At 47.2% G+C, this 23516-nt stretch overlaps 1 protein-coding gene across 1 annotated transcript; it reads left to right on the forward strand.

Moving 5' to 3' along the window:
- The first annotated feature begins 15396 nt into the window (after positions 1 to 15396).
- Positions 15397 to 20265, forward strand: KLK4 (kallikrein related peptidase 4). The gene is made up of 6 exons (XM_045077283.1): positions 15397 to 15403; positions 15518 to 15568; positions 17943 to 18222; positions 18838 to 19088; positions 19175 to 19311; positions 19835 to 20265. The coding sequence occupies exons 1-6, from the start codon at positions 15397 to 15399 to the stop codon at positions 19985 to 19987; spliced, it is 879 nt and encodes a 292-aa protein (XP_044933218.1). The 3' UTR covers positions 19988 to 20265.
- The last annotated feature ends 3251 nt before the right edge of the window (positions 20266 to 23516 follow it).

Genomic DNA, 23516 nt, shown 5'->3' on the forward strand with positions numbered 1-23516 from the left:
CAGTTCTTTCGAATATGTATAACCGTAAGTCCACAAGTGGGATTAGGGGGTCTTTGATTATATAAAAAAGGAAAAGGAGGTATCAAGTTTCATTAGTTCTAAGTGTGTGAGGGGTGTTTTGTTTTGTTTCTATGAGTGTCCCTGGAGTTAGGATGCCTGGGTTCAAATCTCAGCCCTACCTCTTACCTGCTATGTGCCCCTCGACAAGTTACTTCACTTCTCTGCCTTCAGTTTTTCCATCTGCGAATAGGAATATTGACTAGAAACTACAACCTTCAGGCTTTTGTGAAGGTAAGTGATTAGATATGCACAAAATATTTTTTAAATGCTTATAAAAGGAACAGATGATTGATACACGTAACAACCTGGATGGATCTCCAGGGCATTACGATGAGTAGGGAAAACCCCAATTTCAGAGTGGTACCTATTATATGATCCCATTTATATAACATTCTCAAAGTCACAGTGGTTGTCGGGGCCAGAGGGTGGGGGAAGGGTGTGGTCCCTAAGGGAGAGCACGTGACACTTTTCTTCCTGATGATGCAACAGCTGTGTATCCTGAGGGTGGTGGTGAGAGAGTCAGAGAGAGATGTTAAAAATGACGGAATTCAAGTAAGATCTGTCCCCCACTTTCTATTGTTGTAGCAAAGTCAGCATGCTGGCTCTGACAAAGGACTATGGTTGAGAGAGGTGTGATTGAGGGAAACTGGCTGCGGGTTCTGTGAGAATTCTCTGTACTTCTCCTGAACAACTTCAAAATAAAATGTTATACTAAAAACCGTGTCTGGCACACTGGAAGAGGTCAATGAGCGTTAGTCATTATGGTCCTAGATCTCCCTATGTACACCTTTCATCCGGTCTTATTTGCTTTCTTTTCTTTCTTTTCTGGCAACCTCTAAGCTGGACAAAATGAATAGCAAGTTCCCTTGGGGAGGGGAAAAAAATGTTGCCTCCCACTAAATTCTCCCAGACTGAAAGACTTCCCAACCTAAAGTTTTATAGTCACAGATATAATTATGATTCATCTGTAAATTTCACACCAGTCATTGTTTTACAACTTATGTAATTATCTAAACAGTATTTCACAAACCTTGAAACTACCCAGGCATGGCAGGTCTTCCATGCTTATAACAGGAAAAAGAATTAACCAAGTGTTCAGAACACCAGGAGACGCCTTACTTTGCTGGGAGCCCAGCCCAAAGGCTAAAGACAAGGGAAAAAGAAGAACCCAACTTTGCACTTGCCGGTTTATGTGCAACGAAACTTTTGAAAGTGACCCAAGTAATATATTCTAGCTGAAGAAGCGGTGAAGACAGAACAGAAGGGGGATATGGTCATGATTTATCACTCTATACTTTTTTTTAAAAAATATTTTATTTATTTATTTGATGGAGAGAGACAACCAGGGAGGGAACACAAACAGGGGAGTGGGAGAGGGAGAAGCAGGCTTCCTGCCAAGCAGAGACCCTGACATGGGACTCCATCCCAGGACTCCGGGATCATGACCTGAGCCAAAGGCAGAAGCTTAATGGTTGAGCCACCCAAGTGCCCCTATAGTTTTTAAATAAACATATTTCATTTTTGTAACATGTGAGAATAGTACCTATTCAAAAAATTAAGTAGAAATGATGTTTTGCATACACACACATAGATTCTCATCCAAGTCTCTCTGGTTTTAAAGCTGGCTATTTCTGGAGCACCTGGGTGGCTCAGTGGGTTAAAGCCTCTGCCTTCAGTTCGGGTCATGATCCCAGGGTCCTGGGATTGAACCCCACGTCGGGCTCTCTACTCCGCAGAGAGTCTGCTTCCTCCTCTCTCTCTCCCTGCCTGCCTCTCTGACTACCTGTGATCTCTGTCTGTCAAATAAATAAATAAAATCTTAAAAAAATAAAAACAACAACAAACACTGGCTATTTCTTTTTCTTTTCAGAGAAAGAGAGGGAGGGGAGAGACAAAGGGAGAGGGAGAGTCCTAATAAGCAGTCTCCATGGCCAGTGCAGAGGCTGATGGTGGTGTGTGTGGGGGGGGGGGTACTCAATCTCATGACCTTGAGATCATGACCTGAGCTGAAATCAAGAGTCTGACGCTTAATGCCTGAGCCACCCAGATGCCCCCAAACCCAGTTATTTCTTATTCTGTGACCTTGGAAAATAATTTTAATGTCACTTGGCCTCAGTTTTTCCTGCTTATAATGAGGATAGCAATAGCAGCAAGGTTTATGGGAATATAAAAAAGTTAATCTGGGGGTGCCTGAGTGGTTCAGTTGACTGAGTGCCCGACTCTTGATTTTGGCTCAGGTCATGATCTCAGGGTGGTGACATTGAGTCCCAGCCCAGGCTTCATGCTCAACGAAGGGTGTGCTTAAAATTCTTGTTCTCCCTCTCCCTCCCCCCCTCCCCACTCATGTGCGCCAGCGTTTGCTCTCTCTCTTTCTCTACCTCAAATAAATAAATCTTTTTAAAAAGTCTTAAGGGCACCTGGGTGGCTCAGTGGGTTAAAGCCTCTGCCTGCAGCTCAGGTCATGATCTCAGGGTCCTGGGATCGAGTCCCGCATCAGGCTCTCTACTTGGCAGGAAGTCTGCTTCCTCCTCTCTCTCTCTCTGCCTGTCTCTCTGCCTACTTGTGATCTCTGTCTGTCAAATAAATAAATAAAATCTTTAAAAAAAAAAAAGTCTTAAAAAATAAAAAATGCTAATCCATGCAAAGCCCTTAAAACAATTTTACAGAGCATTTGCTCAGCAGACGTTGGTCCATCGTCTTAACATTTCCCCCTGAATAAGTAAAAACAAAAAAGTACTTTCTTTTCACCTTCCACTGCCATCTTAACGAACCTGGCCAGTGAAGATTCTACTGAGAAAAAAAAATTATTACTATTTATAATGAGAAAGTCATATTTCTTCAACCCACTGAGCCACCCAGGCACCCCTCATATTTCTTTATCTCTCTGGGTTTTTTTTTTTTTTTAAAGACAGTTTCATGATTTAATCCCAGGAGATTAAGTACAACAACACAAGTAAAACAATGACTGTGATTGCTTGATGTATATGAGCTGTTTATTATATTATTACTATTATTCTTTTTTAAATTTTTTAAAATTTTTTAATTAACTTGTAATGTATGATTAGCCCCAAGGGTACAGGTCTGTGAATCGCCAGACTTATACATTTCACAGCACTCACCATACCACATACCTTCCCCAATGTCCATAACCCCACCACCCTCTCCATACCTCCCTCCCCATGGCAACCCTCAGTTTGTTTCATGAGATTAAGAGTCTCTTATGGTTTGTCTCCCTTCCAATCCCATCTTGTTTCATTTATTCTTTTCCTACCCCCCCCCCATATTGCATCTCCACTTCCTCATATCAGGGAGGTCTTATGATAGTTCTCTTTCTCCAATTGACTTACTTTGCTCAGCATACTACCTTCTAGTTCCATCCACGTGGTCGCAAATGGCAAGATTTCATTTCTTTTGATGGCTGCATAGTATTCCGTTGTAGATATATACCACATCTTCTTTATCCATTCATCTATTGATGGACATCTAGGTTCTTTCCATAGTTTGGCTATTGTGGACATTGCTGCTATAAACATTCCAGTGCACGTGCCCCTTTGGATCACTACATTTGTATCTTTAGGGTAAATACACAGTAGTGCCATTACTGGGTTGTAGGGTAGCTCTATTTTCAACTTTTTGAGGAACCTCCATGCTATTTTCCAGAGTGGTTGCACCAACTTGCATTCCACCAACAGTGTAGGAGGGTTCCCCTTTCTCCACATGCTCGCCAGCATCTGTCATTTCCTGACTTGTTAATTTTAGCCATTCTGACTGGTGTAAGGTCGTATATCATTGTGGTTTTGATTTGTATCTACATGATGCTGAGTGATGTGGAGCACTTTTTCATGTGTCTGTTGGCCATCTGGATGTCTTGTTTGCAGAAATGTCTATTCATGTCTTCTGCCCACTTCTTGATTGGATTATTTGTTCTTTGGGTGTTGAGTTTGATAAGCTCTTTATAGATTTTGGATACTAGCCCTTTATCTGATATGTCATTTGCAAATATCTTCTTCCATTCTGTCAGTTGTCTTTTGTTTTTGTTAACTGTTTCCTTTGCTGTGCAAAAGCCTTTTATTTTGATGAAGTCCCAATGGCTGCCCTTGCTTCCCCTGTCTTTGGCGATGTTCCTAGGAAGTTGCTGCGGCTGAGGTCAAAGAGGTTGTTGCATGTGTTTTCCTCAAGGATTTTGTTGGATTCCTTTCTCACACTGAGGTCCTTCATCCATTTTGAGTCTATTTTTGTGTGTGATGTAAGGAAATGGTCCAGTTTCATTTTTCTACATGTGGCTGTCCAATTTTCCCAACACCATTTGTTGAAGAGACTGTCTTTTTTTCCATTGGACATTCTTTCCTGCTGTGTCGAAGATTAGTTGATCATAGAGTTGAGGGTCTGTTTCTGGGATCTCTATTCTGTTCCATTGATCTATTTGTCTATTTTTGTGCCAGTACCATACTGTCTTGATGATAACAGCTTTGTAATAGAGCTTGAAGTCTGGAATTGTGATGCCACCAACTTTGGCTTTCTTTTTCAACGTTCCTCTGACTATTCGAGGTGTTTTTCTGGTTCCATATAAATTTTAGGATTATTTGTTCCATTTCTTTGAAAAAAATGGATGGGATTTTGATAGGGATTGCATTAAATGTATAGATTGCTTTAGGTAGCATAGACATTTTCACAATATTTGTTCTTCCAATTCATAAACATGGAACGTTTTTCCATTTCTTTGCGTCTTCCTCAATTTCTTTCATGAGTAATAGTTTTCTGAGTATAGATTTTGCCTCTTTGGTTAGGTTTATTCCTAGGTATTTTATGGTTTTGGGTACATTTGTAAATGGGATTGACTCCTTATTATTACTATTAGTCTTATCAAGATCATTATTTGGGTATCCGGGTGCACAGAGGAGATGGTTCTAGAAGACAACCAAGATCACCATGACCCAAGAATAAACAAATGATAGTGATGTCTCCAACTTATTTTTTTAAAGATTTATTTATTTATTTATTTATTTAAGAGAGAGAGAGAGGTCTCTCACACTGAGGTCCTTTAAGGGGAAGGACTGGGGGTAGGGAGGTATGGAGAGCGTGGAGCCCACCTCACAGCTCAAGCTCATAACCCTGAGGTCATGACTTGAGTGGAAATCAAGAGTCTGATGCTTAGCCAAGGGAGCCCGATTTCTCCAACTTATTAAATCATTACATTGTTGGCCATCCTTGGAGGTTCCAGTGGCTGAGCTCTGAGGCAGGAATACTCAGTCTCTCACCCAGGGTCTGACCCCAGAGGCCATACTCTTGGCTCTTCCCTTTAAAACCTTAGAGACTCAAGGTCAGGACAGGAGCTCACAAGGGGCAAAGCTCAGGTGGCCACCTCCTTCTGTCGCTACCTGGATTACACCTGCCACTCTGTCCCCTATCTAGCACCAGAACTGGGTGCTGAGGCCCACAGTGACCACTCCGGGGAGCTTGGGGCCCCTTCTCTGTTCCTTACTTCCACAACGGGACTGTCTCCCTGTGTGTGTCTTCGGCTCCACCAGGGGTCAGTGTTGCCCAGTGGTTGGGAGCACACAGTGGGGATGGTGTGGGGACCAGGGCTCAGATCCCAGCTCTGCCACTTACCAACTTGGTCCACAAATGCCTCTCAGCTTCTCTGTGCTTCGCTTTTTTCATCTGTAACAGTTCCTATTTCAGAGGATGTTGAGATTACGCCAGTTAACATTTGTGAGGAAGGAAGCAAGGTGAGAACTATCTGTACAACCTATAGGGAGGTTTATATGTAGGTTCTCCATAACCATAATGTCAGTGTATAACCATTACTGGTTTTTGTGGCTTGTTTTTCTCTGATCGCTTTGTGTCTTGAGTCTTTCTGCGTCCACGTGTCCTTTTTTCCTTCACTGGGGTCATGAACTCTGCTGCCTCCTAGGGCCAGGCGAGTAATGTAGATGCGGGAAGCTTCTGGGTGTGGGTCAGGAAACCCTGCAGCCTGCCCTCAGGGGGCTGGCCACTCAGAGCCGGCTGCTGATGGATAATGTCCATGGGAATGCAGACACAATGTTGATTTTCAGGAGAAGCTTGAAATCTCCTGGTCCATCAATGCTGGTGGCCAATTAAAAAAAAAAAAATGGGGATGCCTGGGTGGCTCAGTCAGTTAAGCCGCTGCCTTGGGCTCAGGTCATTATCCCAGGGTCCTGGGATCAAGTCCCGCATCAGGCTCCTTGCTCTGTGGGTAGCCTGCTTCTCTCTCTGTCTCTGACCTCTCTCTCCCTCTCTCTGATAAATAAATAAAATATTTTTTTAAAAAAATGCCCAGGGGTGATTGGGTGGTTCAGTGGGTTAAGTGTCTGCCTTTGGCTCAGGTCATGATCTCAGGGTCCTGGGATAGAGTCCTACATCGGGCTCCCTACCCACGCGGGAGCCTGCTTCCCCGTCTGGCTCTGCCCTTCACTCCCCTGCTCCAGCTATCTCTTTTATTTATTTATTTATTTATTTATTTGATAGAGAGAGATCACAAGTAGGCAGAGAGACAGGCAGAGAGAGAGAGAGGAGGAAGCAGACTTCCTGCCAAGTAGAGAGCCTGATGCGGGACTCGATCCCAGGACCCTGAGATCATGACCTGAGCCAAAGGCAGCGGCTTAACCCACTGAGCCACCCAGGCGCCCCCAGCTATCTCTTTCTCAAATAAGTAAATAAAATCTTTTTTTTAAAAAATGCCCAGAATCCAGAGCCCAGAATAAACTCACCCATATGTGGTCCACTAATCTTAGACACGGTGCCAAGAATAGACAAGGAGGAAAGGACAGCCTTTCTAACCAATGGTGTGGGGGAAATTGGATATCCACATGCAAAGGAATGAAACTGGATCCCTATCTTACATGCCACACAAAAATAAATTCAAAATGGATTAAAGAGAGCCAACTGGGTGGCTCAGGTGGTCAAGCGTCTGCCTTTGGCTCGGGTCATGATCTCAGGACACTGGGACCAAGTCTGGAGTTGAGCTCCCTGCTCAGAGGGGAGTCTGCTTCTCCCTCTCCCTCTGATCCTCCTCTCTGCTTGTCTCTCTCTCTCTCTGTCTCAAATAAATAAATAAAATCTTTTAAAAATGGGTTAAAGATTTAAACAGAAGACCTGAAACTGTCCAACTCCTGGAAGAAAAAAGGGTGGAAAGAATCTTCATGATATTGATCTTGGTAATGATTTCTTGAATATGATACCAAAACACAGGCAACACAAGCCAAAAATAGACAGGTGGAATCATATCAAACTGAAACATTTCTGCCCAGCAAAGGGAATATCCCCAGTGACAGGTAACCTATGGAGTTTGAGCAAACACTGGCAGACCATACAACTGATAAGGGGTTAATACCCAAACTATATGAGAAACTCCTACAATTCAATAACAAAAAAAAACATACAAAAAGCAAAAACAAAACAAGACAAAACAGAATAAAAACCCCAAATAACCTAATTTTTAAATGGGCAAAGGTAGGGGTACCTGGATGGCTCAGTTGGTTAAGGGTCTGCCTGCGGCTCCGGTCATGATCCTGGGGTCCTGGGATCTAGTCCTGCATCGGGTTCCCTGTTCAGCAAAGAGTCTTCTTCTCTCTCTCTCTACAGGTCTCCTTGCTTATGTTCTCTCTCTCTCTCTCTCTGTTAAATAAGTATATAAATAAAATATTTTTAAAAAGGACACGAGAACATTATACAAGATGATTATTGTAAAAATGCTCTGAAAAACAAAATGCCCTTAAAATTCTCCAGCAAAAATGGGCAAAGGACAGGAATAGACATTTCTCCAAAGGAGACATAGAAATGACAACCAGGTATATGAAACAATGATCAACATCACTAATCATCAGGGAAATGGAGATCAAAACCACAGGGAGGGGGCACCTGGATCGCTCAGAGGGTTAAGCCTCTGCCTTTGGCTCAGGTCATGATCCCAGCATCCTGGGATCAAGCCCTGCATGGGGCTCTCTGCTCTCTCTCTCTCTGCCCGCCTCTCTGTCTACTTGTGATCTCTTTCTCTGTCAGATAAATAAATAAAATCTTTAAAAACACACACACACAGGGAGATATCACTTCACAATTGTTAGGATGGAAGTTATTAAAGCAAAGACAACAAAAACAGAGATGAGAAGGGTTGGTGAGGATGTGGAGATATTGGAACACCTGTTCACTCTTGATGGGAACACGAATGGTGTTACTGCTGCGGGATACAGTGTGGTGGTTTCTCAAAAAATTAAAAATAGAATTGTACTGTATAGCCGTATGATCAGCAATCTCACTCTGGTTATTTATTCAAGGGAAGTGAAATCAGAGTCTCCAAGAGACATTTATTTGTGTGTGGAAACAACCCAAGTGTCCACCAACAGATGAATGGATTAGAAAAATAGAGCACATCCACACAACAGAATATTATTCTGCTTTAAAAAAGGAAATCCTGACATATGTCACAACATGGATGGACCTAAGGGATGTTGTACTAAGTGAAATAAGCCAGCCCCAGAAATACTGCACAATTGCACTTATATGGGATAGCTAACCACCAACACACACTTGAACAAGACTTTTTGTTTAAGAATGGATTTCGTATGTTTCTAATAGGAAATAAATTGGCAGCTGAGTTCCCTAAGCTAGGGTGTGAAGTCAAGATTCAGTTTTTGATTGAGTTCTATGTACTGTATTTTCTCACTTGGTGAGTTTCTGATGACCAAGATGAGTGCCATAAGGGTCCTCCAAGATGTTAGTGAGGTTTTTTTTTTTTTAAGACTTTATTTATTTGAGAGAAAGAGAGTGAGCAAGAGAGAGAGAGCTCTTGCAAGCATGGGGGGGGGGCAGAAGAAGTGGGAGAAGCAGTTTCCCTGCAGATCAGGGAGTCTTACACAGAACCCAGCATGCTGGGATCAGGACTTGAGCACAAGGCAGATGCTTAACCAACTGAGCCACCCAGGCACCCCCCGAAATTGTTTGTCTCCATTTTGATCTACACAGAAACCTCCTATCTTTGGGTTAGCATCACATTTTGTGAAACACTGTTTCAGATATTTGCAAAGTAATATTAATATTAACAAGAGTGAATACTTACGAAGTACTTCCCATGTGTGCCAGGCTCAGGACTATCTGCTTTATAGGTATGAACTGAATGAAGTTTCTCAGTATTCTGTGAGATAAGTAATATGTTTGTCCCCATTTCACAGATAAAAAAGAGAGGCTCAGAGAGACTTGGTAATGTCCCCAAGGCTATTCGGCTAGTGAATGCAGAGCCAGGATTTGAACCCTGACAGCCTGGGCTCCAGAGTCTGTCTCTTAATCAGTGTAAAATCAGTTTGGAAGTTGTTTCTGTTACTGTAAATCAGTTGTTAGTAAGGGCATTAATTCTTCCCTCCCAGAGGGCATTTGTTCACTCAGTGAATATTTATTGACTACCTACCATGTTCCAGGCATTCATTTCTCTTGGCCCTGGCCATACAATAGCAAACTTGGCTGGGAAGTTTTGTTCTCATGGAGGAGCTTATGTTCCAGTGGAGGAGACAGACACCAGGAACAAATGAATCACTAAAGCGTCATGTGATTTTATGGTGGATAAAATAATGCCCACCAGCAAAGATGTCTTGTGAATATATGAGCTTACTTGGGGACTTTGCAGATGTAATTAAAGATCTTGAGATGGGGTGATTAACCCAGATTACACAAAGGCTCTTCTTTTTTTTTTTTTTTTAAGATTTTATTTGTTTGACAGACAGAGGTCACCAGTAGGCAGAGAGGCAGGCAGAGAGAGAGGAGGAAGCAGGCTCCCTGCCGAGCAGAGAGCCCGATGCGGGGCTCAATCCCAGGACCCTGGGATCATGACCTGAGCCGAAGGCAGAGGCTTTAACCCACTGAGCCAACCAGGCACCGGGGCTCGATCCCAGGACCCTGGGATCATGACCTGAGCCGAAGGCAGAGGCTTTAACCCACTGAGCCAACCAGGCACCCCCACAAAGGCTCTTCTAAGAGACAGGCAAGGGCATCAGAGTTAGACAAGGCAATGTGACAGTGGAAGCAGAGGTCAGAGTGATGCATTGCTAGCTCTGAGTATGGAGGAAGGGACCACCAGCCAAGGAATGCAGGTGCCTCTAGAAGCTACAAAAAGCAAGGAAGTGGGTTCTCCCCTAGAGCCTCCAGAAGAAATCAGTCCAATGAGATTGCCTTATGACTTCTGGCCTTCTGAAATATAAGAGATTAAATCTGGATTGTGTTGAGCCACTAAATTTGTGATATTTTCTTACAGCAGCAATATGAAATTGATATAGATTTATAAAACCAAAAATAAGTTTTATACTGATAATTAGGGTATATATACTGATAGTAAGGGTAGAAGAATGGAGCCACTAGAGTGGAGCTAGACAGGGAGCCATCAGGGAAGGATCCTCTGGGGAGGGGACATTTAAGAAGAAACCTGAATAACGACAGAGACAAGTAGATATGTGGGCAAAGAGCATTCTGGGTAGAAACAGCAGCAAGTGCAAAGATCCTGAGGTGGGAACATGCTTTACATATTTAAGACACAGCAAGGAGGCAGGTACTGCTGGAGTGAGCAAGGTGGAGAAGGAGGAAGATGAAGTCAAAGCAGGAATAAGAAGGGAGAGATCATGAGTGGGCCTTTGGGTCAAGGTGAAAATTCTAGCTTCTACTTTGAGTGTGATCACAAGATTTTAGGACCATGTTAAATAATTTTCTCATATAGCTAAGGGTCATTGTAGATCAGCCCAGCCAAGGATCTGTTTCTAGAGCGCTTTTTTTTCTGCTCCCACTCCCCCATCTCCACAACCAGTTTACAAAGTGCTTTGACAAGGACTCCTGGGTGGCTCAGTCATTAAGCATCTGCCCTCCTCTCAGGTCATGAGCCCAGGGTCCTGGGATCGAGTCCCACATTGGGCTCCTCGCTTGGCGGGGAGCCTGCTTCCCCCCTCTCTCTGCCTGCACACTCCCCCTGCTTGTGCTCTCTCTGTCTCTGACAAATAAATAAAATCTTAAAAAAAAAAAAGTTCTCCTGGCAGTTTCCACTTAAGATCACTTGAGCACTTAAGCTTTGATCCCATTTGATTTGATTCCTATTTTCTCCAAATCAGCCCTAACCAGTGAAAATCTAACATGAGGCAAATACGTAATTTAAAATTTTCTAGTAGCCACACTAAAGAAGAGTGGGAAGCAAGTAAAAATTTAATTTTAGAGATATTTTATTTTATCCCAACATATCCAAATAATGATCACTCCAACATGTAATCAGTATACATTAATAATAAGATAGCTTACATTCCCTTTATACCAAGTCTTCAAAATCTAGCAAATATTTTACACCTACAGCGGTATCCCCACCCAAACACTAAATCTTCATCAGACATAACTGATCTCTATGCAGCCTATGAAACTTCAACTTGGAAAAGCAGATTCATGTACCCAGATTGTCCCAAATGTACTTAAAACCTTTCCAGTAACTGAAGGGAGATCCAGTATTTACATTTAAATTAGTTAAAATTGAATAGAAGTTAAAAGCTGGTTCCTCAACCACACTTGCCCTGTTTCAAGGGCTCGGGAACCACCCGTGGCTGGTGGCTGTTGTATTGGGTGAAGCAGATCTGAGTCCACCAGGCAGGAAATGTCTCAGTCACTTCTGGGGTTCCCTATCCTGCTCTGCAAAGTGGTGACAGAGAACTCAGCTTGGCTGGTGCTAGAAACATGGAGGAAAGTCCAGGCCTTTGGTCCAGGGGGGCGCCATCTTAATTTCTGCCCCTTGGATGTTTGCTGAGGTCCTTCCCAAACCCTGTTGCTGCAGAAGGGACAGGAGGGCCAGGAGGTGCCTCCCATGGTGGTCCCTGCCATCCTCCCATCGTACATATGGTCAGGATACATTTTCTGTCGCTCCCCAGGCTAGGGTAAGCTACAACTCTCTCTCTCTCCAGTAAAACCCTCTCCCTCCATTCTCCTCCGGTCCATGCAGACCCTAGGACTGGCCCGGTCAGTTCTGGCCTCTCCCTTGCCTGGGACAGGAACAGGCAAGGGAGATGCTCCCATGAGCCTTTGTGAGGTTTTCCCTACTAAATCCCCCATTGCTTCTCATTTTGGTTTTTGTTTTGTTTTGTTTTTAAGATTTTATTTATTTACTTGACAGAGAGAGAGAGTGGGAGAGCACAAGTTGGGGGAGCGGCAGGCAGAGAGAGAGAGAGAGGGAGAAGCAGACACACACACACATACACACACACCTCCCCCACTGAGCAAGGATGCATGGCTTTGGATCCTAGGATCAAGACCTGAGCCAAAGGCAGACACTTAACCAATGGAGCCACCCAGGTACTCCTCCCTGTGTGCTCTTTTTTTTTTTTAATTAATTTATCTGACAGACAGAGATCACAAGTAGGCAGAGAGGCAGGCAGAGAGAGAGGAGGAAGCAGGCTCCCCTCTGAGCAGAGAGCCCAATGTGGGGCTCAATCCCAGGACCCTGGGATTGATGACCTGAGCCGAAGGCAGAGGCTTTAACCCACTGAGCCACTCAGGTGCCCCTTCTTGTGCTCTTAATAAAGGAGGAAAACACTTCACTTCTCTTCAGGTAATATAATATGCCCCAATGTAGATTTAGTTATTAATTGAGACAGGGCTTGGGGCCACGTCCCTCTGGGAATAGACAGAAGCAGGCACGAGTAGGAGTGAAGAGGGTCTGGAGAGGGAGAGGGGAGGCGAAGCAGTTGACCTGCTAGACCTGAATTATGTTTCTGAGAAGGTGCTGCCTGGGGGGCCTGCAGGTGAGCAGAGAACCAGAGGGGACTCGTGAATGGGGTGCCGCTTATGCAGAATGGGTTCTGGGCCTAGGATGGATCACGCTGGGGGAAATTCACACTCCCTTTTGTCTACTTTTTTTTTTAAGGTTTAATTAATTAATTAATTAATTAGTCAGAGAGAGAGAGAGCATAAGCAGGTAGCGTGGCAGGCAGAGGCAGAGAGAGCAGCAGGCTCCCCGCTAAGCAGAGAGTCCCATGCAGAGCTCAATCCTAGGACCCTGGGATCATGACCTGAGCTGAAGGCAGACGCTTAACCGACTGAGTCACCCAGGTATCCCTTGTCTACATTTTTAAAATGACTTCCAGGGGTGCCTGGGTGGCTCAGTGGGTTAAACCTCTGCCTTCAGCTCCAGTCATGATCCCAGAGTCCTGGAATCGAGCCCCACATGGGGCTCTCTGCTCAGCAGGAAGCCTGCTTCCCCCCACCCTCTGCCTGCCTCTCTGCCTACTTGTGATCTCTGTCTGTCAAATAAATAAAATATTAAAAAAAAAAATGACTTCCAGAATGCGAGATAATTTCTCTGTGTCCCAATCTGTCTGTCTGTCTCATTTTCGGTCTCCGGCTCTCTTGTCTCTGTCCCTCTCTGCCTTTATCTCTTCGCCCTGATCTCTCTCCTTGTCTCTGTTCCTCTCTCTCTCATCAGCTCTGTGACCATTTCTCTCTCTGTTCATCTCTGTCTCCCCTTGTCTCTATGTCCACCCTCCCCCAACTCCAGCCTGAGTTCTGAGCCAGGGAGCCCGGTTCCCTGGCCCACACTCCAAACCATTCCCACCTGCCAGGCCAGAAGCATCTCCACGGCGTAACTCTCCCACAGCTCTGTCCTGGACCCATAACCTAATAAGAGGATCACTTCTGTTTTACCTCGGACAGTACAGGGCATAGGAGAGACAATGAAACAGGGACAGAGAGGCGTGACGTCTACTTTCTTCTCTTTTCTTTCAGCTGCCCAGCCCTGGGCCCCAGCACTGGCCCCAACCTGCCTCCTGCCGCTGTCCAGACTTAGTCACGTCTGGGCGGCTGGGAGACCTGAACCCACCCTGAACCCCCGCCCCTCCTCCATGCCTCATCTGTCCTTGTGATTAGAGCTGCTGGTCCCAGGACCAGGGCAGGGTTGGGGGGCGGGTGTCCATGTGTCACCAGGAGACTGAACGCAGGCAGATAAACGGAGACAGAGCTAGAGAACCAGACAGCCACTAAGAGCTACAAAGAGAGACAGGGTCAGAAAGAGACGAGGCCAGAGAGAGGCAGAGAGAAGCACAGACATTCATGCTTCATCATCACAGTCATCTGTCGCCCAACCCCTCATCAAGCCATCCACACCTGCTCCTTAGGTGATCTCACCCAACCCCATGGCTCTAAACACCACCTCTCCTCTATGACTCCCCACCACTTCTCAGCAGCACTGACCTCTGTCTGCACCTCTGCTTGCCCATGCGTCCAACCACTTGGCTCCCGACAGGCATCCCCAACTCAGCCCTTGCCCCCACATCTCCTTGCCTGCCTCCACAAAGGGTGCCACAAATGGTCAGGCCAAGCCTTGCCTCCCCCCCTCCCACTTGCCACCCCTTGGTGAGTATGTTGGCTCTTCTCCCTGGACCACAGCATCGTCTACCTGGGCTGCTCTCCCTCCCACCTCTGTGTTAGTCTCTGCTCCCTTCTCCCCCTCCAGTCATTCTCCACACAAGATTCTCTTCAAAGTAAATAAGATCATATTACTCCCTCTACCCCTATGCTTAAAATCTATTGCACTTAAATAAACCCAAACTTCTTCCCCAGCACAAAACCCTGCACAGTCTGTCTTGTTCCTTCTCCTTATTCTGCCTTGCACTCACCAAGTTCTCGCTTTTTCCTGCAAGGCTCATGGGGCATGGTGGCTGTCAGCCTAAATGTCTCCTCCTCTGATTCCCCAGCCACCACCTTGTCTGCAGAAACCCCACTGTTCCAGTCAATCTACCATCACCTGTGTTCTCTTCACACAGGTGACTATCAGATATTTCCTTTCAGTTTTTCTTTTTTTTAATATGTTATTTGACAGAGGCAGTGACATCACAAGTAGGCAGAGAGGCAGGCAGGGCGGGGTGGGGGGCAGGAAGCAGGCTCCCCGCTGAGCAGAGAGCCCCGTGCTATGAAGGGCTCCATCCCTGGACTCTGAGATCATGACCTGAGCACAAGGCAGAGGCTTAACCCTCTGAGCCACCCAGGCACCCCCTTTCAGTTTTTTTTTTTTTTTTTAAAGATTTTATTTATTTATTTGACAGAGAGAGATCACAAGTAGGCAGAGGCAGGCAGAGAGAGAGGAAGGGAAGCAGGCTCTCTGCAGAGGAGAGAGCCCGATGTGGGACTCGATCCCAGGACCCTGAGATCATGACCTGAGCCGAAGGCAGCGGCTTAACCCACTGAGCCACCCAGGCGCCCCCCCCTTTCAGTTTTTCTGTTTGTCTGTCTCCCCTACTGGGATGTGAGCTCCATGAGCCCTGGAATTTGCTGGTTTCTTCCTGCATCTCAAGTGCAGACAGCAGAGCTCGGAGCATGGCAGGTGCGTACTTGCTTTTTTCTGAGCAAGGGTTTCATCGTGCTCCCACTTACTGGGCTCCTACTACATGCCTGACACTGCGCCAAGGCTCTTTCCCTGCATTCTCTTTTTGGATAGGTATTTTTGGAGTGAGGAACAATAGTTCCCTGGTTTTACGGATGGGAAAAGGTAGGCTCAGAGAGAGGCAGTCACCCCAAGTTTCCAAAGGTAGGAAACTTGAGAGAGCAGGTACCCCAAAGGTACCCCACTAGGGTAGACCCCTAGTCTCTCTGTTTCTCTGAACGTCTCTGTCCATGACTCTGGCTTTCAGTTTGTCTCTGAACCCAGGAAGGTTTGCTGGGGAAGCATAGTAGGGAGACAGAGGGCAAGAGGGAGAATGAGAAAGATTTAATAGAGAGAAAATAAGAGAACACAAGAGAGAGAAAATGAAAGACAACAAGAGAGAATAAGAACACAAGATGATGAGAGAGGGAGAACCAAAAAACAAGGGGGACCCTGAGTCCAGGATGTCCCCGCTGGGTCACTGCTCCCAGCACCTCTGCGCGCACCACCCCCCCCCACCGCCAGCTAGTAGCCTGGCACTAGGGCTGAGCTGGAACTGTGCAGCACCTGACCCCAGGAATGTGTCCCCGGGGGTAGGCCGGCCCAGCTGCGAATGCTTATAAGTCCCACAGGGGCCCCTGCAGGAAGCATCCAGTAGGAGTGCAGCCCAGCGCAGGATCCCGGAGCCCAGAGGCAGCCAGGTGAGCATCCCTGTGGTCTCCGCACCCCTCCCACCCCCCCCCCTAAGAGCACAGTCTCCCCACAACTCCATACCACTGTGAATTTCAGCCTCAGGACCCTGTGCCTCCCAGTCTCCTCTCCAAGAGGTCTCTATTTAGTTAGGAGTTTCTACCTTTCTCTCTCTGGCTCCCCTGGTCTCTCTGTTTCTCTGAACGTCTCTGTCCATGACTCTGGCTCTCAGTCTGTCTCTGATTATCTCTTGAAAGTGCTGTCTCTGTCCTTTCCATGCTCCTAGAAACAGAAAGACACTTCCTCCTTCCCTTCCTCTCCACCTAATTCTCTCTCCTTCTACTTCTCTCTCCCTCTCCGTTTATCTCTCACTCTCTAAGTCTCTCTAGGTTCTGGGGCTCTGAGCCAAGATCTCAGACCTACCATGTGTGTGTTGGGAGGCAGGGGTGGTGTAGGGGTCCTAGTCTGACCATAATATTCTAGGGGGCAGAAAAAGAGGGAGACAGAGACAGAGGGAGAGATTTGAGCTGTAGGTCTCCCCAGACTCATCAGAAACTGACCGTCTTGTGCAGGTGCTGAGGTCATGACCACAGCAGGAAACCCCTGGGGCTGTTTCCTGGGGTACCTCATCCTTGGTGTCACAGGTATCTGAGTGTGTATGTGTGTGTCTGTCAGTGCCTAGGGGCACAGGGTTTGTCCCTGTGCAGGTATGACTCAGTGTCCTCCTCTGTGTGACTAAAGCTGCCTGTGTGACTGCCGCGTGACCATGCTCTCTGGTTAAACACGTGTGATTCCTTGTATCATAGGAAGTTTGTGTGTGTGCTGCTGGTGCACTGTGTGTGTGTGGCTTTGCACACCTCTTTGTGCGACACAGAGTGCTGAGCTCTGTGGTCGAACCAGTGAAAGGCGGTGCATTAGGGACGGAGGATTCGGAATGTCTGTGCCTGAGAAGATCCCGTGGAGTGACAAAGGCGGCAGACGATGCCGTGAGGACAGGGGAAGCCCAGGGGGCCGCGAACAGGGAGGTTGTGCTTCTGGATGTGTCACCCATTGCGGGGAATCCGTGCCTACTTTTTTGAGCCTCTGTTCCAGGGATCCCCGGGGACCCACGTCAAGGACGGCGTGATGGGGTTTCTTTGGGAACTGGCTTGTTGCTGGTGCGACTGCGGGGTGGGATTCAGGGTCACAGAGAGCGACACTGCTTGCTTGAGCGTCTGGCTGCGTCACCCTTGTCTCTGCACCCTGTTTGAGGGTTTGAGTCCCCTGTTCTGGGGGACCGTGGCCCGGGTAGTGCACGAGCCTGGCGTGTTTCGTTGGGGGGGGGGGGTGGCGCGCGCGCGGGAAGGGAGGGAGAGAAAGACGGACAAAGGTAGCAAATGGGTCTCGGAGGTGGGCGTGACTCGCTCAAAGCTGCAACACCCCTCTCGACGAGAGACCTCTCTCCTCTGCTCTGATGTCTTCCGGACTCCCAGCCCACCACAAGAAACGTCATCTGGTCCATAAAAGCCCTGCGCCAGGACCCCACCCCCAGGAGGCCTGGTCCCACCTCCTGCTCTTACCCTAGCATTCCTGACTCCGCCCCTAGGAGCCAGACTCTGCCCTCAGGGTCCCTGACTGCACTCAAGAGACCCTGATCACGCCTTGGCACCATAGCAGCCCCCGAAGTACCGGTCACGCCCCCTCACCGAGACCTCCCCCACCCCCGCCCTCAGGACCCTAGTCCTGTTTTTTGAGCCTGTCCCCCCCTCCCCAACCTGGCCCACGCCCCTGCAGCGATCCCTGCCCTTAGGAGCCCTGGTTCCATCCTGAGACCTTCCCCAGTCCTGCCCACACCCTGGAAGCCCTAACCACGTCCCTAGCCCATGGTCACGCCCCCAGGAGCCTTGGTCCCACCCTGAGCCCGCCCCTAGCCCTCGTCCGCCCTCAGGATCCTTGGCCTCGGGTGGCGGCGGCCACATCATCAACGGCGAAGACTGCAGCCCACACTCGCAGCCCTGGCAGGCGGCACTGTTCACGGAAGACGAATTCTTCTGCGGGGGTGTTCTGGTGCATCCGCAATGGGTGCTGTCGGCGGCACACTGTTTCCAGGAGTGAGTGCGGGGCGGGGTGGGGGTGAGGGGCGGACCGGACCGGGCAGTACTGTCGCTGAGGGGAGGGTCCTAATATCAGGCTCGGCCTCCGTGCTAAGAGCCGAAACGTCTGCGAAGCGAGGCTCTGCTCGGGAAGTGGGGGAAAGAGTCAACCCAGGGTCGAAATCCCATCTCAGCTGCTGAGTCACTAGTGAATTAAGACAAGTTCTTTTTTTTTTTTTTTTAAAGATTTTATTTATTTATTTGACAGAGAGAGATCACAAGTAGATGGAGAGAGAGGCAGGCAGAGAGAGAGAAAGAGAGAGGGAAGCAGGCTCCCTGCTGAGCAGAAAGCCTGATGTGGGACTCGATCCCAGGACCCTGAGATCATGACCTGAGCCGAAGGCAGCGGCTTAACCCACTGAGCCCCCCAGGCGCCCTAAGACAAGTTCTTATGGCTGGATTATTGATTGTATGAATGAAGGTTTGAGATCATGTCTGGCTATCTCTTAGCATCGTGCTTAACAAGGAAGATGAGGTTGGGGTCGGTGGGTGGAGATCGGGCTGTGCTTGAGCGTGGCCATGGAGATAACGGTGTAGTTGCCACAAAACTAACCGGTCGCCCGTGTCCCTCAGCTCCTACACAATCGGGCTGGGACTGCACAGTCTCGAGGCCAACGAAGAGCCAGGCAGCCGGATGGTGGAGGCCAACTTCTCCATACAGCACCCAGAGTACAACAAACCCTTTATCGCCAACGACCTCATGCTCATCAAGTTGAAAGAGTCGGTGTCCGGGTCTGACACCATCCAGAACATCAGCATCGCCTCCCAGTGCCCGACTGCTGGGGATTCTTGCCTCGTTTCTGGCTGGGGTCAGCTGGTGAATGGTGAGCTCCTGAGCGTGTGTTTGCCGCCCTCCCTGAAGGGTTCTTGTCCCAGCCAGAGGGGGCTAACCCAGAGCTCTGCATCGCAGGCAGGCAGCCCCAAGTGCTCCAGTGCGTGAATATCTCGGTGGTGCCCGAGGAGATCTGCAGTGCCTTCTACGCCCCCGTCTACCACCATAGCATGTTCTGCGCTGGCGGAGGACAGGACCGAAAGGACTCCTGCAACGTGAGAGATGGGGGAGGGGAGGAGAGGGAAGGGGGCAATGGAGAAGGGAGGGAGGGGCACGCAGGGAGAAACCCACCCCGGGAGACAGAGGGATGGAGAACAGAGTAATAGACATGAGCTCAGGCGCACACAGAGCTACACTTCAGGGAGAAACAGAGATAGACTCAGAAATGAAACGCAAAGAGAAGTAGGGGGAGGGAAACAGAGTATACCAGAGATGCAGAGAGGCACAGAGACTTTGGGAGTCAGAGACCGAGAAACAAGCCATAGGGGGAGATAAAACAAACAAACAAAAAAGAGTGAGAGACAGAATAACAACAAATGCAGGAGAATCAAGCAGCCGTTGAACCTCAGGGAGCAGAATTCCATGTAGTCAGGGCACTGGAAGGGGCCTTGAAGATGTACATCACTGTCTTTTATTTCCCTCTTTGTCTCTTGGTGTCTTTGGGTTCCTTTCTGGTTTCAATCTGTCTCCACGTCTCTGTGTTTTGGATTCTCTCTTTCTTCCTCTCTCCAAAACCAGGGTGACTCTGGGGGCCCCTTGGTCTGCAACGGGTCCCTGCAGGGCCTCGTGTCCTTTGGACAAGCCCAGTGTGGCCTACCCTACGTGCCAGGCGTCTACACCAACCTCTGCAAGTTCACTGACTGGATACAGAAAACCATCCAGGACAGTTAACTCCTGGGACTTGGACCCAAGAAACCGAGCCCCCAGTATATGTTGCAGAAGGGATTCAGAACCCTGGGTGTCCAGTGCTTTCCTGCCTGAGACCCAGGAGTCTACACTCCCAACTCCCTACTCCCTTAGCCCCAAGAATCCGGTCCCACCAAGAATCTTTTCCTGTACACAGTGCCCCCTAGTGGCACAATGTTGACCCAGCCTTACCAGTGGCAGAGGGGGTTGGTTTTTCATCTTTTTTGTCCTCTTCTCTTAAGCCCAGAAATAAAAATTTAAAAGAATCTCAGGCTCTGTTTGAACTGTACTCCTTGCTTCCAATCCTATTCAAAGGATTCCAACAAATAACTTTTCCTTCTTGGGAACCAGGAGAGCCACTGGATTCCCAAGGGAGGAGATATGCTTGAGAGGTTAAGAGATTCTGTGGATGTCCAATTTCAAAAAAGCCAAGTCAGCAAATGGCCAGTTAATGAGATTTTCTTGCTTAGTTGTTGTTGTTGTTTTTAACTTTGGTTAATCTGTTTTGTTTTTGTCTTCTTAAACGCATTCGAAGAACTTTTCATTTGAATCTGCCTCAGAATCCTCCTGCTGTAACTGGGGCATGATGGGAAGGATCACCGAGAGATATAGAAACTGAGGGCAGAGATGGTGGGAGACTGAGGGCCCAGGAATATTTGGAATTAAAAAAAAAAAAAGAATATTTGGAATTGTTATCATACTCTTCGTTGATATATTATATCCATAAGAATACACTGCTAAGAATGTCTATTAAAGAACGAGTTAATAAATATATTATTTGGGAATCTATTCATCTGGAGATATTCCTCAAAATACATAAAGTAAGGAGTGAAATAACTAAAAGTGAAGTAAACAAATTCCCACTCGTAAAAGAGGATTTAAAGATGGCTCTTAGAAAATAATAGAAGAGGAGCCCCTGGCTGGTGCAGTTGGTAGAACATGTGACTCTTGATCTCAGGGTTGTAAGTTCGAGCCCTGAGTTGGGCATGGAGCCTACAAGGAAGAAAGAAAGAAACAAAGAAACAAAGAAAGAAAGAAACAAAGAAAGAAAGAAAGAAAGAAAGGGAATGAAAAAGATAAAGATGTGTAAGGACATAGATGATCAATAGGATTAATAAACTCTATTTAGGGGCACCTGGGTGGCTCAGTGGGTTAAGCCTCTGCCTTCAGCTCAGGTCATGATCTCAGTGTCCTGGGATTGAGACCCATATCGGCTCCCTGCTTGTGGGGAGCCTGCTCCCCCAACCCTCTCTCTCTGCCTGCCTGCTTGTGATCTCTCTCTCTGTCAACTAAATAAATAAAATCTTTTTAAAAAACCCTCTATTTAATGGCTAAACAAGATGGAATCAGGAGGGAGACAATCCATAAGAGAATCTTAATCTCGGGATGACAGATGCTGGTGAAGATGCGGAGAAAGGGGAACCCTCCTACACTGTTGGTGGGAATGCAAGCTGGTGCAACCACTCTGGAAAACAGCATGGAGGTTCCTCAAAATGTTGAAAATAGAACTGCCCTATGACCCAGCAATTGCACTACTGGGTATTTGCCCTAAAGATAACAAATGTAGTGATTCAAAGGGGCACATGCACCTGAATGTTTATAGCAGCAATGTCCACAATAGCCAAACTATGGAAAGAACCTAGATGTCCATCAACAGATGAATGGATCAAGAAGATGTGGTATATAAACACAATGGAATACTATGCAGCCATCAAAAGAAATGAAATCTTGCCATTTGCGACAACATGGATGGAACTAGAGCGTATCATGCTTAGCGAAATAAGTCAAGCAGAGAAAGACAACTATCATATGATCTCCCTGATATGAGGAAGTGGTGATGCAACATGGGAGCTTAAGTGGGTAGAAGAATCAATGAAACAAGATGGGATTGGGAGGGAGACAAACTATAAGTGACTCTTAATCTCACAAAACAAATTGAGGGTTGCTGGGGGGAGGGGGGTTGGGAGAAGGGGGGTGGGGTTATGGGGAGGATATGTGCTTCAGTGAGTGCTGTGAAGTGTGTAAACCTGGCGATTCACAGACCTGTATCCCTGCGGATAAAAATATATGTTTATAAAAAATAAAAAATTTTTTTAAAAATCTGGGGAGAAAAAAAAAAGAGAATCTTAATCTCAGGAAACAAGCTGGGGGGGGAGGGGGGAGGGACAGGATGGCTGGGTTATGGACACTGGGGAGGGTATGGGCTATGGTGAGTGCTGTGAACTGTGTAAGACTGATGATTCACAGACCTGAGCCCCTGAAGCAAATAATATGTTATATGTTAATTTTAAAAACCTCTATTTAATGGTTATATATAGAACCTATACCCAGTATCTGAAGAATATACCATCCTTCCAAAAGATACATCTACCAGAATGTCTGGAATTAAAAAAGAATCACAACACCAAGTGTTGGTTAACATGTAGAGCGGCTGTAACTCTCATACTTCGCTGAGGGGGCATAAATGGTACAACTGCTTTGGAAAACTGTTTGGCCATGTCTGAAAAAGATGAGCATACCTATACCCCATGACCAGCAGGTTGGCTTCTAGGTATTTATGTAAGAGCAATGAAAAAATAAAACAATAGACTAGTCAAGAATGCTCAGAGAAACATCAAGTTCCTCATAGAAGAATAGAAGTTCCTCATAATAGCCAAATTGGAAACAACCCAAATGTCCATAAAAGGCTGAACGGACAAACTAGGACATAGTCATTCAATGGTATGCTACTCTGTAATGAAAAGAAATGAACTGTTGATAGACCCACCAATGGAGGTGCAGCTCAAAACTCATTATGCTGAGTGAAAGAAGCCAGACACAAAATATGACATCCTGTATGGTTCCTTTTATATATTAAATTCTAGAACAGACAAAACTAATCATGGGGTGGAAAGGAGTAGGTGTAGAAACAATGGGAAGTGATGCAAGAGAACTTTTCTGAAGTGACAGAAATTTTCTAGCCCAGAGATCTCCTGGAAAACAGTGAAAGAATGGGGGGGGGGTGGACAGGCCTGAGCTAAAGGCCCCGCACTCACCTGAAGACTCGGTGGAGCCTGAGACTCCCCCGTGACTCTTGTATGGTCAGAGAGGACCCGTGTTGCCGAGGGAAAGGGATTGAATGTGAGATGCCATGTGCACCCAGGCAGGTTTTGCAACTGTTGTGTCTGAGGGTGGGGATAGGCGAGGAGTGGGGGGAGAGAGGTGCAGAAGAGGTGTCCTAACGTATGGCTTTCTTGACTGGTGACTGTGTCCAGGCCTCACCTTCCTGAACCTTCCTTGGTCCTGACCCCGCCCGCTGAGCTCTGGCCCCGCCCTGAACCCTGACTCCCACACTTTGTGCTCTGACCCAGCCTCTAGGCGTCCAGGCCAGGGCCCGGCCAAAGCCCCATCACTAACAGCAGGGGCTGCAGACCACACCCAAACATGGCCATGTTGCAAGGAGAGGGACTCCACTGCCCGCCCCGTGTGCGCTCTTGAAGCGGAACGTAGACTTTGGGGGCGGGGCCTGAGTTGG

This window comes from Mustela putorius, unplaced genomic scaffold (genome assembly GCF_011764305.1).
Source record: "Mustela putorius furo isolate JIRA1106 unplaced genomic scaffold, ASM1176430v1.1 tig00000196_pilon_pilon_pilon, whole genome shotgun sequence".
Classification (NCBI taxonomy): Eukaryota; Metazoa; Chordata; class Mammalia; order Carnivora; family Mustelidae; genus Mustela; species Mustela putorius.

What these genes read in the sequence shown, in the direction of transcription:
- KLK4 (XM_045077283.1), top strand. An exon ending in GGTTTTACGGATGGGAAAAG is followed by an intron (nt 15,569 to 17,942) that starts GTAGGCTCAGAG and finishes TTCCATCCTGAG; the next exon opens with ACCTTCCCCAGTCCTGCCCA. An exon ending in CTGGGGTCAGCTGGTGAATG is followed by an intron (nt 19,089 to 19,174) that starts GTGAGCTCCTGA and finishes TCTGCATCGCAG; the next exon opens with GCAGGCAGCCCCAAGTGCTC.